Source organism: Strongylocentrotus purpuratus, unplaced genomic scaffold (genome assembly GCF_000002235.5).
Source record: "Strongylocentrotus purpuratus isolate Spur 01 unplaced genomic scaffold, Spur_5.0 spur5_scaffold_21, whole genome shotgun sequence".
Taxonomy (NCBI): Eukaryota; Metazoa; Echinodermata; class Echinoidea; order Camarodonta; family Strongylocentrotidae; genus Strongylocentrotus; species Strongylocentrotus purpuratus.
In genome coordinates, this window is record NW_022145607.1 from 32,591,179 (window position 1) to 32,608,489 (window position 17,311).

At 38.4% G+C, this 17,311-nt stretch overlaps 1 protein-coding gene across 1 annotated transcript in view; it reads left to right on the forward strand.

Moving 5' to 3' along the window:
- The window catches only part of LOC582336 (peptidyl-prolyl cis-trans isomerase sig-7), a 33,186-nt gene extending 17,472 nt beyond the window's left edge, over nt 1-15,714 (forward strand). Inside the window, exons 7-13 of the mRNA XM_030994529.1 lie at nt 286-402; nt 4,321-4,445; nt 5,657-5,723; nt 7,284-7,395; nt 10,480-10,549; nt 12,731-12,863; nt 14,456-15,714. Coding sequence (XP_030850389.1) covers nt 286-402; nt 4,321-4,445; nt 5,657-5,723; nt 7,284-7,395; nt 10,480-10,549; nt 12,731-12,863; nt 14,456-14,953 — 1,122 coding nt within the window. The 3' untranslated portion in view covers nt 14,954-15,714. The remainder of the gene's footprint in view (nt 1-285; nt 403-4,320; nt 4,446-5,656; nt 5,724-7,283; nt 7,396-10,479; nt 10,550-12,730; nt 12,864-14,455) is intronic.
- The last annotated feature ends 1,597 nt before the right edge of the window (nt 15,715-17,311 follow it).

Here is a 17,311-nt window from a genome sequence, read left to right on the forward strand (position 1 = left end):
GTAAATATTATTATAATCATTGTTGTGACCGTCATCACTTTTGTCTTCATCATTATCTTCAACTTGTTTTCAATTACAGATCTATCAATCAATCTTTATTTACTGGGTGTAAGCCACAAATATGTTTTAAACAACTGAAATTTCTCCCAGGAAGCATTACATTTGTAAAACATAATTGTTATGTACTGGTAGTTGTTATGATGATGATGATGATGATGATGATGGCGATGTTTTGTGATGTTCGTATCATCATTGTTTTGTATTTGTTGTTTGTGCCGTTTGCAGAGTGGACGTATAGGAGCCGATGAAAGCATTGAAGACGACGACGGAAAGACTCAAGAGGAGCTGGAAGGCGAAGAAAAGAAGAAAGACGCCACTGCCAATGCACATATCCTGGAAATGGTGAGTTGTCAAACCAGTGTTAAAGGGATCATTTAACAATGTTGAATCTGAGATGCACGGCCCTACGTGTTATCAGTGTCTGTGAAATAATGTTATACCGGTATTGAAGCCCTAAAAAAAATGTGCTTCAAAATGATCAAGAAGTGCCTCAAAAAAGTAAAAACCTTTGAGTGACCGGTTTTACATTACTCGTCCCCAATAGACTGTAGTGTTATGAAAAACGTTTGGCAAACGCAAAATTTGATTTCTATTTTCAATTATAAATATCTTGATAATCAGTCAGGCGTTCGGCTTGTAAATGTAGTGGGGTTCCTGATCAGTGGCGTACCTGGGGTAGTCCGTCAGGGGGGGGGCAAGCGATCAAAACAAAACAAAAAAGGCGATGCTAATTTTCACTTCTGGCGAGCGAGCGGGAAAAAAAATATATTTAAGTAACGCTTGGTATATAAACCGGTATTGTTGCAAGTCTGGGGTGAGCACATTCATTTGTTAGCCACGATAATTTCATTTTTGCAAGCGAGCGTAGCGAGCAAGAAAAAAAATCCCTTCTTTTTTAATAATTGCCACTTAAACTTGGTCCAATTGTCCCATGCCGGGTGCGGGAACAATATTGTGTTTAGGGTGATGTTATACCCATTTTAGCTAGCGAGCGAAAATACACCTTTCTCTAATAAATTGCTATATAAAACTTGTTTCATTGTTGCAATCCGGGGCGGGCACAATCGTGTTAAAGGCAATTTCAATCCCATTTTGGCGGGCAGGCAACCCACCCCCCCCCCCCTACATTTCTCTTTTTTTAATGATATTGTAGCAGGTCAGTGGTTGGCACATAATTCCACGAGCTAGCGAGCGTAGCGAGCGAGCGAAAAAATCACTTCTCTACGGTGAGAACATGGTATATAAACTTGATTTCATTGATCCATGTCAGGGACGTGATTATTCAAAGCGATGTTATTTCTATTTTGGCGAGCGAGCGTAGGGATCGAGCAAGGAAAATTTTTGTAATGATAATTGGTTCATAAATTTCAGGCTTTTTTGTTGCAGGTCAGGGCTTACACAATCATGTTAAAGGTGATGTTAATTCCGTTTTGGCGAGCGAGCACACCAAAACTTCTTTGAATAATGTTTGGTAAATTATTATTAACTAGTTGTTGCAGGTTAGGGCGGGCAGGTTAGCGATGTTATTTTCATTTTGGCGAGCGAGCGTAGCGAGCAAGAAAAAAAATCGCTTCTTTTTGTAATTATTACCAATTAAACGTGGTTCAATTGTCCTCAATGAATTGGTACATAAACTTTGTTTCATTGTCGCAGGTCGGGGGTGGGTACAATCGTGTTTAAGCCAATGTGGCAATGTCAATCCCATTTTGGTGGGCAGGCAAAACAAAATTAATGATGATTGGTGCATAATTTTCAGGTTTTTTGTTGCAGGTCGGGGCTTTATACACAATCATGTTTAAGGTGATGTTTATTCCATATTGGCGAGGGAGCGAAGCTAGCGAGCAAACCAAATTTTCTTTGATTAACGTCTGGTACATAATTATAAACTGGTAATTTGTTGTAGGTTGGGGTGAGCATGTTAATTGTAAAGACAGCGTAGCAAGAGAGGGTAAACAAAAAACATATCAACTCATATACATGTATCAATCACTAAAATCAATCAATTCATCAATTCTGGCGAGCGAGGAAACAATATCTCTCAAAATAACGTTCGGTACTTATTTACTGGGATTTTCGTTGCAGGCAAGGGGGCGCACATATTTTGTTAGAAATGTCAATTCCATTTTGGTGAGCGAGCATAGCGATGCAAAAAAAATCAATTCTCTTTTAATAGAAATGAATACATAAACTTGTATAATTGGTGCAGGTCGGGATGGGCGCAATCGCGTTTAACATGATATCAATTCCTTTGTGGCGAGAGGGCGAAAAAAACACTTCCATTTTTAATGATATTGTTGCAGGTCAAGGGTGGGCACAATTGTTTTTAAAGCAATGTCTATTTCATTTATTCGCGAGCGAGCGTAGCGAGCGAGAAAAAAATGAATTAGTCTCTTTTAGTAACATTTGGTACATAAATTGGGTGTTATGGTTACCATGGTTGCAGGTTGGGGTCAGGCGGGGCAGACACAATTTTATTCTAGGCAGTGCTAATCCTTTTCTTTTTTCAGGAGGACGAGCAAGTGAAAACAATTAATACAAAACAGGCTAGCAAGCAGCTCGCGCCAGCGAAGAGTATCGAATTTGTTATAATTATCACTTATATTTTCCTATTTTAATTTGTCTCTTTCTTTGCCGTATGCTGAATATTTTTCTGATGGGGGAGGGGGAAAGATGCATGAAAAGTTTTTGAAGAAACTCAAAAGCAAAAGGAGTGAAGGGAGTTCGAGCGACCAAACTTGTCATGAGGGTACTTTTGCATTTTCAAAGTTGAATTGAAGGATTTGGTATAGGCCTTCACTACTTGTGAGCCTTGTTAAACATTTTCAGGAAAAAAATTGTACGTTTTCAAAATATCTGGGGTCGAATGCCTCCCCCCCCCCCCCCCCCCCCCCGGTGCATACGGCCATGGTTTTTAAAAAAATAATTTCCCCATTTTTTCCCCTCTTTCTTCCTTTTCTCTTCTTCTTCCTTGTTTTCCCTTTTCCTTTTTTCTTTTTTTTTTTCCTTTCCTTTCTTTTCTTTCCCCTTTTTTTTTTCTCTTTCCCTTTTTTTTCCTTTCCCCTTTTTTTCCTTTCCCCTTCCCCCCTTTTCCTTTTTTTCCCCCTGGAGCCTGTCAGGGGGGGCACTCTGCCCCCCTTGCCCCCCCCCCCCCCTCAGGTACGCCAGTGTTCCTGATTGACCTAAAGGTTTATAATTATCATTGTAGCATGAGCTAAATCAAGGATTTTTTTAAAGGATCTAAGACAAAGTTACCGGATCCCTTTAAAATATCTTGACCCTTGTCAGTGAGGGGGTGGTTGGGGGAAGGGGGGCACCGTTGAAACAGCTTTTCAATATAGTCAATTTTTTATGCCTCCGTTACGAAGTAGCCGGAGGCATTATGTTTTCGGGTTGTCCGTCCGTCCGTCCGTCCGTACGTCCCGTTCTCGTGATCGCGTTATCTGAAGAATCGATTGATGGATTCCTGCCAAACTTTGGTCATGTATGTATCTTGCAGAGCCGATGAACTGATTAGATTTTGGGGTCACGAGGTCAAAGGTCAAAGGTCACAGGGCTCATTATGTATGCAAAAACAGCTTGTGATCGCATTATCATTAGAACAGATTGATGGATTCCTGCCAAACTTGGATCATGTATGTATCTTGCAGAGCCAATGAACTGAGTAGATTCTTGGGTCATGAGGTCAAAGGTCATGGGCTCATTATGTATGCAAAAAAAGCTTGTGAACGCATTCTCATTAGAACTGACAGATGGATTACAATTGAACTTGAATTTGAACAATTTCTTCTGTTTTGGTTTGTAAAATTGCTCTATGACGGAGGCATCATTTTGACTGCGCGCAGTCGAAGTTCCATCTAGTTTTTAATGGGGGGGGGGGGGCAATGGAAATAGTAAGTCATTCAGAAAAGAATAAAGTTCATAAACCTTTTCAGAAAAGAATTGGACGTACATGTATTGATTTTTTTCCATGTGGGGATGGTCTATCAGGCTTGGTTTTAACACCTCTGGGGGGGGGGGGGTGGGAGAGATATCTGCCTGTATTATCCCTCTTTATCTCAGTAAATTTTGCAATATGCGCAATATAGTAGAGAAAAAAATTGCTGCATTGTTTTATTGACTTCTCCTTCTAGTCTTAAGCGTCTTTTGACATCAAAATGATCAAATGTACTCAAACAAGCAACACCGGTGCCAAAATGAGGTATTTAGTATTGGCTTTCATTCGCCATGTAAAATTCAGTTTTATTTGACCTCCCTTTTTAGATCGGTGATCTGCCAGATGCGGATGTGAAACCTCCAGAGAACGTGCTCTTTGTTTGCAAGCTCAATCCTCTCACCACCTCCGAGGATCTAGAAATCATCTTTTCAAGATTTGGCAAGATTTCAAGGTAATCCAGGGGGGTGTTTCACAAAGATTCTAAGTAGAACTTGAAGATAAACTCCAGTTTTGGTAAAAAAAAGAAAATTAATTCTCACAGAATCAAACGAAACTTACACTGAATGTTCAAGATTACAAATAAATGACATGTGCCAAACAATTTTGGAAGACAATGTATACTGGCTGAGTAATGAGCATAGAAAGACAAGGAAATCAAGGTAGTACTAGCCCCGACACCATGTGTGTTGTCCCATATATAGCTTTCTGTGTACAGTGCGTGTTACTTTACCAAGACTCGGCCAAATTTATGATGATTTTGATGACTCCAGACTTATACTTACTCATACTTACATGCTACATGATCAACTGTTTCTGATCCATTCCACACCTTTTCTTTCACAATGCAATCGCGTTACCAGAACTCACCTTTATCTTTAACTCTAAGTTGGACTTAAAAATTATGGAGAGCCATTTGTAGCCTTGAAAAAAAATATGTTCAAAAACAAAAATTCAAGCATTTTAGACTTTTCATGAATTCCACATCAAGAACATGAAATCTCCCATGATAATAGAAAATATGATTGATTACAATCAACATTTTATGCCTTTTAAAATAACTTTTACAAATATTTTCAAAGATGCTAATGGCTTTCCATAATTGTTAAGTCCAACTTTAATAGAGATAAGTTCAACTTCGGATCTTTGTGAAACACCCCCCTGGGAATAAATTCAAGTAGATCTTTTTATAATTCTATTCATGAAAAGCAATCATCTACCCAATTGACCTGGGCATCGTTTCACGGAACTGTCATAAGAACAAGTTCTCTGACATCCCATTGGAGTGCGTACATTAAATTCAACACGTATTTCAATGGGATGTCGGTGAACTTGTACTTATGACGGTATCGTGAAACAATGCCCTGTTTACTTGCTTTACCAACCATTTTCTTCACCTGCTTTGCATACATTGGTTGTTGCTATGTCGGGCAAGCCACTGACAAGCAATGTAGTTGTCGAGAGATCCTTTTGTCCATGTGGTATGAATAAAATTAGTAAACAGGTCTACACATATCTATTTTTTTTTACAAACCTTTGGTGTTCTTACTATTCTCCTAATAATGTGCATCATTTTAGGCCTGCTTCATCGATTTGCAAAGAAAACAAAATGTCTAACCGATTTCCATGCTTGTCTCTCGCTCTCTCTTTTTTATTCGTAAACAGTTGTGAAGTGATTAAAGACAAGGTGACTGGAGACTCCCTGAGCTATTCCTTCATCGAATTTGAAAGGGTAAATATGTCTTTTTTCTCACTTTATTTAGTTGTAAACAGATACATGTCACTAGTAGAGTAAGTTTCACAAAATCCTGCTATTACCAACTTTGGTTACATGCATTTATGCAGTGTCTGTGAAATGGTGTAATATTGAAGCCCTAAAAAAATTGCGCTTCAAAATGATCAAGAAGTGCCTCAAAAAAGTAAAAACCTTTGAGTGACCGGTTTTACCATACTCGTTTTCCCCAATAGTTATGAAAACTGTTTGGCAAACGTGTTTCAAAATTTGTAATTCCAATCATAAATATCTTGATAATCAGACAGGCGATCGGCTTGTAAAAGTCATGGGGTTCCTGACTGACCTAAAGGTTTATAATTATCATTGCAGCATGAGCTAAATCCAGAATTTTGTTTTAGAATCAGAGACAAAGTTACCGAATCCCTTTAAGGTGTTTGTTTGCCCCAGATAGCTTGCTCAAACAAACATGTTGGTGAAACACTGATAAAAAAGAGGTCGAGTTATGGGAAGGTGAACAATTAATCTCTGTGCTTTGTCATTCTTCTTTATGTTAGTGAGGAAGAATATCTTAAAGAGGCCTCATATTCGAAATATGACGCACAATAATTCATGTGTTAGGAGCAAACCTTCATGCCACGTCTTTACATTGTTCCATACACTTACTTCTGTGTGCAGTGCATACGGACTTCAGCAAGACAGAGTCGATTTCTTATAATTTTGATGAATCCTAACGTTACATTATACACCATTTAATGAACTTTTTCAAGCTTCCAGATTTTCTTTCACAATGTAATCGTACGACCAGGGGAGTGTTTCGCGTGTGTGTGTGTGTGTAATTGGTTTTTACAGACGTGTATCGATCAGATATGATTATTTACGTCTGGGGACCGACCTTTAACGTGACTCAGTTTCGATCCTGCGTCCTCGGCTGAATCAGTTTGTAAATTCAATTTTTAGCTGGATTACAGGCGCATGCCACAACGCCCCATCTCATGAAGACTAAGATTGACTTTAAGTTGGACTTAACTATGGCAGGCCACTCATGCCACGGGTTGCTCTAACCATTATGATCTTTAACTAACATTTTTTCCTTCAATAATGAATTATCAAAAAATTTGCGACTAATGATTTGTACGTCCCTTAAGAGACCAATAACAGTAAACGGTGAGAGCAAACAGTGGCATGAATGACCTGCCATAGTTAAGTCCAACTTAAAGCCACACTGTCCTACTTGTAACTACTTGCTCCCTCTATATAGAAAACTTCCCCAATCGGTGACCATAGGTCCCCCATAATCCTCTTTTTCTTATGTTAATTGAGAACTGAGTTGATGAGATAACCACCTGTCCAGTGACCTTGCAGGTTGGTCTAATCCCTCCTATAAACTAGTGCAGATAAGCTTTAAATTTGATCTTAGTCTTTGTGAAACACCCCCCAGAACTTGAATGTGTCTTTATATTGCCCGATGTGATCTTTCGTTAAAGAGCCCCATTTTCATGCCTTTCTGAGTTATCTCATCTCCTTTGTGTTTTTTCTTCTTCACTTCTCGTTTGACAGGAGGAAGACTGCGAAGAAGCCTACTTCAAAATGGACAACGTTCTCATTGACGACCGTCGCATTCACGTCGACTTCAGCCAGTCTGTCGCCAAACTCAACATGGGACCATCAGGTACGAGGCCTTGCCCAGCAAATGCGAATCACTGTTTTGGTCTAAAACTAATTTGTCTACTACCAATTTGGTCTATTGTTCATTTAGTCAGATTCCCTGTTTGTCCAATGTGCATTGCGTCTGTCATGCACCCAGAAGTACTAATAAACCTTTGATGACTTGTTTTTTCTGATTATATGATTATTAGACCATATTGATAGTAGACAAATTGGGCATTACACAAATTGGGAATTAGGCCTACTGGAAATTAGACTAAATGAGCTAGAGATCAAATGGATAGTAGACTAATTGGAGATTAGACCACATGGAAATTAGACCAAATGACTCTTAGCCTAAATGGTCATTACACCAAATGATACGTAGACAAAATGATAATTAGACTTTGCAAATGTATTGTGATAGAAAAGTGTCAATTTCCATGCAGTTGCCAGATTTTAGGCTCCATCATCTCTCTGTATCGGGTTTCATACGAAACAGAATGTACACATACACATAGTGGTCTGTTTACAGTCAAATTGACTAAAAGCAACTGGTATCCCTATGTGTAGAATTTCTTTAAAACCCACTGCACTCGCAATATGGGTCGTACTGCGATCCAATTTTGAAGAAATAGCATTAAAGGGATAGTTGAGTTCTGTTTTCAGACCGCAAATGCCTTCAAAGTGCATGTTATTGCTCTTATTCTTATCTATGACATTTATAGTGACCTTTTAGAACCTAAAATTGCTATGAAGGCAATTTTAGACCCCAAAATGTGTGAAATTTAGCCAATACGATCATAATAATTCAGCTCCACTTTCAAAAAAACATGGGGTCCATTAATTAATTATTTAATTATAAATAACAATACATGAGCCGGCATTTTGTGGGTAATATAAGCAACATGAAAATGCTAACAAAAAAGCTAACATTGGCATTGGCTGAAATACGACGTAAAAGGCGTCATTTCGGTTTTTTTAACAGTTTTTTCAAATTTTTCAAAATATCTAATATTTGTAGTGGTACACAAGTATTAGAAATCGTTATATTTCAGCCGTTTCTGAACTGATTTTGATCAAACAAAGATGATTTTGTCATTTAAATATTATGTTCTATCAAATTTGACACTCAGTTTTTCATTATCTCACAAACAAATTTTTTAGCGCCCTCTGTAACAGAACTGAACTATCCCTTTAACATTAGGTATGAAAATTTGAGCGTGCATTATCTTCCCAATTGACTTTCTGAACAACGATAAGAATATGTATTACAGTGGAAACTCATTATAACAAGGTCATTGAGATCTAGGAAATTCCCTTGTTATATCGGGGTTAAAAAAACATAAGAATATATGGAGCTGGGACCAGCAAAATCACCTTGTTATAACAGATACCTTGCTATATCAGAGCTCCTTATACTGAGGTTCCAGTGAATTTAGATTTGGAGCATTTATGCCTTTTAGTCAGGAAAAAGCCCCAATCGTCTCCAAATTATGGAGGATGACCCTACAGAATGAAGGTCACTGCAATAGACCAGTTCATGGTTAGCACATGTCTGCAATGACCCCGAATATCCACAGATCTTCAAAACATGAACAGGCCCCACTTTGTACATTTTGAAATAATCACTCCTTCTCGATGGAGGTGCTACATAAATAGCCTTAGTTTGTTTCCCCTTTTCAAAGAATACTTCCACCTGTGTATCATGGAGTGCACTGCTTGTGCATAAATGAATAATGATTACATAACTTTCATGAGCACGTATCCAGGATTATGTGTCTGTGTATTTCACAATTTGTTTTGCAATGACCTGGCTTATTCAGAGCAGACTTGGCTATCTTCCTACAAGTTAGTTTGTAGTCCTCCAATGTTTTGGTGTTCTTAATCATATTACTTTTCAGAATCTTTATATTTGAGATTTTGCACGTTTAAATTCTCATATCAAATGCTTTTACAAATTCTTCCAACTCGGGTTGTATTGAGGTCTTACAGTGTGTAGTGGGCTCTTGTTAAATGTGTCAAGCAGGTATTGATCTAACTATGCGTCTATATCTTTAGCTATAAGGTTGCAGATTCACGTAGCTTTGATTGTAAATCGTCTTTTACATGTACATCTGTCTTAGCAGCAACCTCTCTGTACAGGGCACCCATTTATCGTCACATTTCTGTTCCCTTTTAAAGGCATTGTTTAACAATGTTAAATCTGAGATGCACGGCCCTACGTATTATCAGTGTCTGTGATATGGTGTGATATTGAAGCCCTAAAAAATTGCGCTTCAAAATGATCAAGAAGTGCCTCAAAAAAGTAAAAATCTTTGAGTGACCGATTTTACCATACTCGTTTTCCCCAATAGACTAGTGTTATGAAAACCGTTTGGCAAACGGTTTTCAAAATTTGTAATTCCAATCATAAATATCTTGATAATCAGATCGGCTTGTAAAAGTCATGGAGTTCCTGACTGACCTAAAGCTTTATAATTATCATTGCAGCATGAGCTAAATCCAGGATTTTGTTTCAGAATCTGAGACAAAGTTACCGGATCCCTTTAATAGACGGACAATCTATGTTACAGGCTTTACTTGAAATATTCCTTGAAAAATTCTTTAAAATCAAAGTGCCTTTTTGTCCAACAGATTACAATTTGATACATTTTAAAGCCCCCCTGCACTAGTTTGGCCAGGAGGGATTAGACCTCCCTGCATAGTCACTGACAGGTGGTTATCTCACCAAATCAGCTCTCAATTAACATAAGAAAAAGGGGATCATGGGGGCACCAATGGTCACCACTTAGGCATTGTTTGCTATATATTGGCCACCCAATATTCACATACATCTGTGAATCTTGATGTACACCCCCCTCTTTCTTTTTCTTCTTTCTTTTCTCTCTCTCTCTCTCTCTCTCTCTCTTTCTCTCTATTCTTTCTCTCTATTATATTCTTTTGAAATGTGTAAAATCGCAATGTTTTGTTTGTTATGTATTTGTAAAAATGCAAAAGAAAAAGAAAATCACACAGAGATAAATAAATCAAATCAAATCAAATCAAGTAGCTATAAGTAGTGCAGTTGGGTTGTAATATTCTTTTCTGTTCTATTTTCTCTTTATAGGTCCCATAATACCCCAGACTGGTGGAGAAAGCTCAAAATATGCTATCAAGGGCACCAAGAGCAGACAATCGTATCCTTTCCATGTTTACCATGTATATGGTGTACAAGACCTGGGGGGGGGGGGGGGTGTTTCACAAAGATCCTAAGTTGGACTTAACAATTATGGAAAGCTGTTGGCATCTATGCAAATATTTTGTAAAAGTTATTTCAAAAGGCATAAAATGTTCATACAAATCATTCATAGTTTCTATCATCAAGGAGATTTCATGTTCTTGATGTGGAAATTATAAAAAGTCTAAAATACCTGAATTTTCCCTGTTAAACATATTATATTTTAAGGCTACAAATGGCTCTCCATGATTTTTAAGTCCAACTTAGAGTTAAGTTCGACTTGGGAACTTTGTGAAACACCCCCCAGGCCTTGTTTCATAAGACTTTTTATCAATGACCAGTTACAATAACCGTTATAAGCTACTGAAATCGTGGCATTTGATTGGCTGAGAGCAAATTTGTTGTTGAAACTTTGCATTTTTTTAATTGATAACAAGTTTTATGGAACAGGGCCCTAGGCTCTTAGACCCCGTTCTCACTCACTTCCTAGATCGATCTAGGTTAGACCAATCCAGTGGATCGCTCCAAAGGTTCGCTTCGTTTATGTTCTCACTTACGAGCTAGACCGCTCTTGTTGCTATGGTATAGCGCGAATGAGCTAGACTGCTCCTGTTGCTGGGGGTTGCAAAGGTCAGCGGGTCAAATGTTTCGCGCAGAGTTTCAAACCAAACAGAGTGCCTCATCTTCTGCTATATATTGTTATTTTTTATCATTCTATCATTTTCTTACTACCATTCCTTATATTATTCTATGTTTTTCCTTCTATCACCTTCTCTTATGTTATTCATCATTTTCTCTCTATCTTTCCTTATATTCTGTTTGCATTCGTGTACTGTCATCTCTCTCTTTCATTACTTTCCCGCCAAAAAGATATTTACAGTACAATTTGATTTGAAACAAAAGATTGAAGACCCCAAATTTGATTTTTGAGTCTATTTGGGATACTCCATAGCAATCCCGTTGGTAGAGAAGAGGTTTAAAAATCTTCTATAATAATGAGAAGCATTTATTTACTATTAATAATAGACCATTTTTGTAATACCTTCAAAATTTACGCTCAAATCTCTGTTAAGTTCCATGTTACAATTTATGAAATGTCCTACCACACAGCATTAGAAAAACAGACACTGATGATAATGATGATGATGTTGATGATGATGCATGTGTGTTGTGATTATATGTGTTGCATTCCTTTAATTTTGTAAATAAATCAAAGATGAAACAGACAGAGAAATACTGTGCTTCATGGTGTGTTTTAGAGGTGTCGTGTTCTAGTGGATGCATGTACGTCCCTTCCGGCTCGATTCCCACTGTGGCACTAAGTGTCCTTTGGCAAGATATTCATCTACGTTTGCCACTCTCCACCCAGGTGTAGGTGAATGGGTACCCGGTAGGAAGAACTTCCTTGAACCCCTGAGTGCCGGAATAATATGATTGCAGGGCCTTCAGGGAGAACAGTATTAAAGGGAGTGTATCATGGGAAATACTGGTTAACGCTCTCTACGTCTTCTCTTGGACAACTGCACGTAAACGAATGGACTTGATAAACTGGGTCAGCGCGCTAGTGTTCGCGAAACAAACCGAAGTTCTCCTCACGCTTTGGTTTTGCGTATGTTGCAGGCACGTGAATGCTGCGGTCGCGTCGTCTGTATTCGTATTTTACCCGATTGGCCCCCGGGTAGTAGTAGCTGTCTGTCGCGAAGCGACAATGACCGCCTTCATGTTCACTTTACAGCTGTTCTCCATACAGCTCGCTGGCCTGCAGCAGTTGTCCAAGTCTTTATTTCAATTTGCCTCCGCTTAAGGTTCCTCTTGATCGTGTCCTTGTAGCGAAGCCGTGGACGACCAATCCCTCTTTCGCCAGCGGGTAGTTGCGAGAATAGTACTTGCTTTGGTAACCTCTCAGAGGGCATCCTGATGACATGGCCTGTCCATCGTAGGGTAGGGCTACGGGAAAGACACATAGTCTCGTCATGACACACTCCCTTTAATACTGAGGAGGCTACCGAGGGAAAAAAAGACATATTATGATTATTTTATTGTTATTATTATTATAGCTTAAAAATGAAACAGGGAAATGTACAGTCTAGTGCTTCAAAATGTGTTCCTTAACCTTATAATTAATTAAAAAAATAAACAGACAAAAGTACGGTCTAGTGCTTGATGAGGGAGACAACTCCAGAGGTCAACAGAGGTCACAGCAAAAGAAGCCACGCAGGCAACCATCTGAAAGTGATAGTGACGATGACAGGCACAGAATGAAATCTAAAAAGGTTTGTCAGATATACACTCAGTATTAAAGCCCCACTGTCCTACTTGTAGCTACTTGCTCCCTCTATATAGAAAACTTCCCTAATCGGTGCCTGTTGGTCCCCCATGATCCTCTATTTCTTATGTTAGTTGAGAGCCGAGTTGATGAGATAGCCACCTGTCAGTGACCTGGCTGGGTGGCCTAATCCCTTCTGGTCCAGTAGTATTGATGGTCTTTAAGTGAAACCGGTTTAGAAAGACTACGGTACTAAAATGAGACTAAATATTTACAGGTAGTTGCTATAAATGCAGGTTTTTTTCTGATAGGAAACAGAATGCTTGCTGGGTGTTTGATAAAGTTTCATGGTAATTGAACACATACACAACATGTATATGTAGATAGGCATTATGTGTACCGGTACGTTCTTATTTTCTCCATTTTCGCGGACTGTTTGGTTGTAGTCATATTTTGGCCTCCGCTTTGGGCTGAAAATTCCTGGCATACGATGATTTTATATCTTAATTTTTGCAACACCATCTTATTCTTCATATTGGTGAAAGTATATTCGGGAGAGGGGGGGGGGGGGTATATATTTCCAAGAAAAAAAAGTGGGGGGGGGGTGAAGAGATATTTTGACATTTTACCTATACGGTATGTGAAATTGGTGCATAAATGGTAAACGACTAGATAAATTTTATTAAGACATATCCAGCAGTCGTCTCGATGGGTTTTACAGTTTTGTACAAATGACCTTTATCTGCCATGCGCAGAGAGTATCTCTGAAGTGACTTTAATACAGCCTTACACAGTGGATGAAGGCAGGGTGTGATACTTCTTTGCCAAGTTTACCATGAATTAATTCATCTTTGCCAATTAAGTTTACCATGAATGAATTCATCTTTGCCAGGTTTACCATGAATTAATTCATCTTTGCCAGGTTTACCATGAATTAATTCATCTTTGCCAGGTTTACCATAAATTAATTCAGCTTTGCCAAATTTACCATGAATTAATTTCCATCTTTGCCAAGTTTACCATGAATTAATTCATCTTTGCCAATTTTACCATGAATTAATTTCCATCTTTGCCAAGTTTACCATGATTTAATTTCCATCCTTGCCAAGTTTACCATGAATTAATTCATCTTTGCCAAGTTTACCATAAAGTAATTCATCTTTGCCAGGTTTACCATGAATTAATTCATCTTTGACAAGTTTACCATGTATTAATTCATCTTTGCCAAGTTTACCATGAATTAATTCATCTTTGCCAAGTTTACCATGAATTAATTCATCTTTGACAAGTTTGCCATGAATTAATTCATCTTTGCCAAGTTTACCATGAATTAATTCATCTTTGCCAAGTTTACCATGAATTAATTCATCTTTGCCAAGTTTACCAGGAACTAATTCATCTTTGCCAAGTTTACCAGGAATTAATTCATCTTTGCCAAGTTTACCAGGAATTAATTCATCTTTGCCAAGTTAACCATGAATTAATTCATCTTTGCCAAGTTTATCATGAATTAATTCATCTTTGCCAATTTTACCATGAATTAATTTATCTTTGCCAAGTTTACCATTAATTAATTTCCATCTTGTCTTCCTCCCACAGGATGAGAAGAAACACAGAAGGAAGGACAGCTCCTCTGAAGAATCTTCCAGCGACGAAAGAAGACGGCAGAAGAGAAAAAGAATGAAAGATAGGCAGGAGAGCTCGGCATCCTCGGAAGACGAGAGAAGCCGGAGAATAAAGAAGAAAGGAGCGAGGGACGACTCGGAGAGCGAAGACGGAAGGAGGCGGAAACGATCGCAGGGGATGCGCCACGAGGAGGATTCAGGGTCTTCAGACGACGACGAGAGGCATTCCAGACGGAAGAAAGGTCCAGATAGATTCAGAGATGATAGATCCAGGAATGATGAACAAGGGAGAGGTAGGGGAGATGAAGATAGGAAGAGGAGGAAAGACGAAAGAAGGGAGAAAGACAGAGACACTGGGAGACATGGATATAGGGATGGAGATCGGGATAGGAGTCGAGACAGAGATGGAGACAGGCATAGAGAAAAAAGCAGGGATGGTCAAAAATACAGAGAAAGGGGAAGGGACAGGTAGTAAATCATGTAAATTTTTACTGTATGATGTAATTATGTTCTTTCCCCATCTTTTTGTTTGAAATGGGAGTTGAAATTAATCTTGCAGTGTCTGAATAATTTGTTGAAAGCCCAACATGATGTAAATGAATAAAAATACAAATTATGCTTTCTGTCCACTGGTATAATAAGGATTGTTAAAGTTTATGAGTTTGAAAATGTTGAATATATATCCAACATGTTCAGCACTGATAAGGATTACCATTCTTACCGTAACAGTAACAATGTGAACACAAGCCCCCTCCCCCTTTAATGCTTCTGCATTTCGCATTGATGACATTTTGGGATTGTCGGGTCATAGCTAGGTCAAAGGTCGTAAAGATAAATGGACATGTAGTTAGGCCTAAAATAAAAACTTGTTGCATTGCCCTTTGCGACCGACCCAAAATTCTGAAAATCTATGGTCGGCATTTTAAAAAAGTTTTTTTTTTAACCGTTTTTTAGAACTGTTTTTATTAATGAATAACAAAAAAAAATGTATCGGCCCAAAAAGGGCGACAAAAAAAAAAAATTCCGACCGGCCGACCCATGTTTTGGCACCTAAAGGGCAATACAACAAGTTTTTTTGTAGGCCTTATAGGCTTTTTGTTCTAATCGTGATATTTCATGATCTTGACTGAATTTAGACTGGGGCATTATGGAGATGCAGTCGCATCTGCCGTTTTTATAATTCAATCAAATTCAAAAGTAGATGTAATAAAAATGAATTTCTTTTTGCAAAAATCTGTTTCCTTTCCATGTGTGTTTGTGGGTGCATGGGTGGGTTGGTACCAAGGATATTCATAAGAACTGTAGTACCTTTACTTTGACGGCCACCCGCAAAATGAGGACGTCCTTGGTTTGAGAACCCTATTGATGAAAACCCTGTTGTTAATTTGAGGCCCTTTCATGTAGGGGTATGTTCATATAAGTGCTCTTTTTGTACAGAAAAAGGAGGTCCTCGGTATATATGCAGTAAATTTCCAGATATTTCTTAGGATGTTAAAGCCACATAGTGGTCTGTGTCCATGTGTATTGCATCACAATTTTGCTGACACCAGATGCGGTTTAACTAACAATTAATGTGTCTGCGTGTGCAAAGTTCTCTAAAGCAGCGAACCTGTGGTCCCACCAAAAAAAATACCTCAACTTGCCTTCATATCTCCAGGATGAGGGAAATTTATTAAATGTTATGATGAGAATTCAATGATAATTCCTGATGGCAGTAGGCTAGAGCACAGTGCATTGCATAAATCTACTCAGTTGTAAAAATGAAGTCCACTCTTGGTGATTGACAACACCTGTTTAAAGGGAGTGTAGCTTGGCAAATACTGTTTAACGCCATCTACGTCGTCTTCTTTTGGACAACTGCACGTAAATGAATGGATTTGATTAATGGTAGTCAGCGACTTTAATCTCTACATGGTCAGCGTTCGTGAAACAGGCCGAAGTTTTCCTCACGCTTCGGTTTCGCGATTGTTGCACGCACGTAATTGCTGCAGCCGCGTCGTCCGTAGTCTTATAATATACCCAAAAGACACAGTCTTGTCCAGTCAGACCGCAGCCGGTGCGAAAACCCTCTATTTTATTCAGCACGTATGCAAGAATTTACGTGTCTTGCATACGTAATGAGTAGTGCAGACGGTCTTGCCGATCGGCAATTTTTGCCTTTATAATTGTTCATTTCTCATGAAATGGGTCTTATTTTAAAGATAAGAAGTTGCACTCTCTATATACTTATATGTCAATCATGTTAGATATATTTTGGAAACAGATATTTCGCCTTGAAAAAAGGGTTTTTCGACGATAAATCTATCTAAAGAGTAGGGCTGATTTTCACATAGAAATCATTCTTGCGTCAAGAAGATGTTATAATCAGCATAAAGCATAAATATTTTTCTTTACAATGATATCAAAATTATTATATTTTACGCTGTACCAAAGTCAGGAACCAAAAAAGATCACCCTCATGTTCATGAATAATTAAAAAAAGTAGTCATCTTTGCCGATGTGATAATAGAGAGTTCTGATTGGTCAACTACGTCACATATGTTTCGCTTTGGTTTATTAACATTCTGAATACCGCTATTTGGTAACCATGCGTTGTGGCGTGCGCCTGTAATACACGTGCGCGCAAGCCGTCTTGACAACAATCTAAGGACCCGAGATCAAATACCTCTCATGCCAGATAAAACGAATTTTATTTACTTTTATTCTTTTTTAATCATTTTTCTAATTTTTTTTGGCCAGTCGATGGCGCGGCGGAGCTCCCTGGAGTTTAATAATCAGTTATGCATTGCCATTGCTCAGACGGCGAGCATGCACGAGTAGGAAATCACAC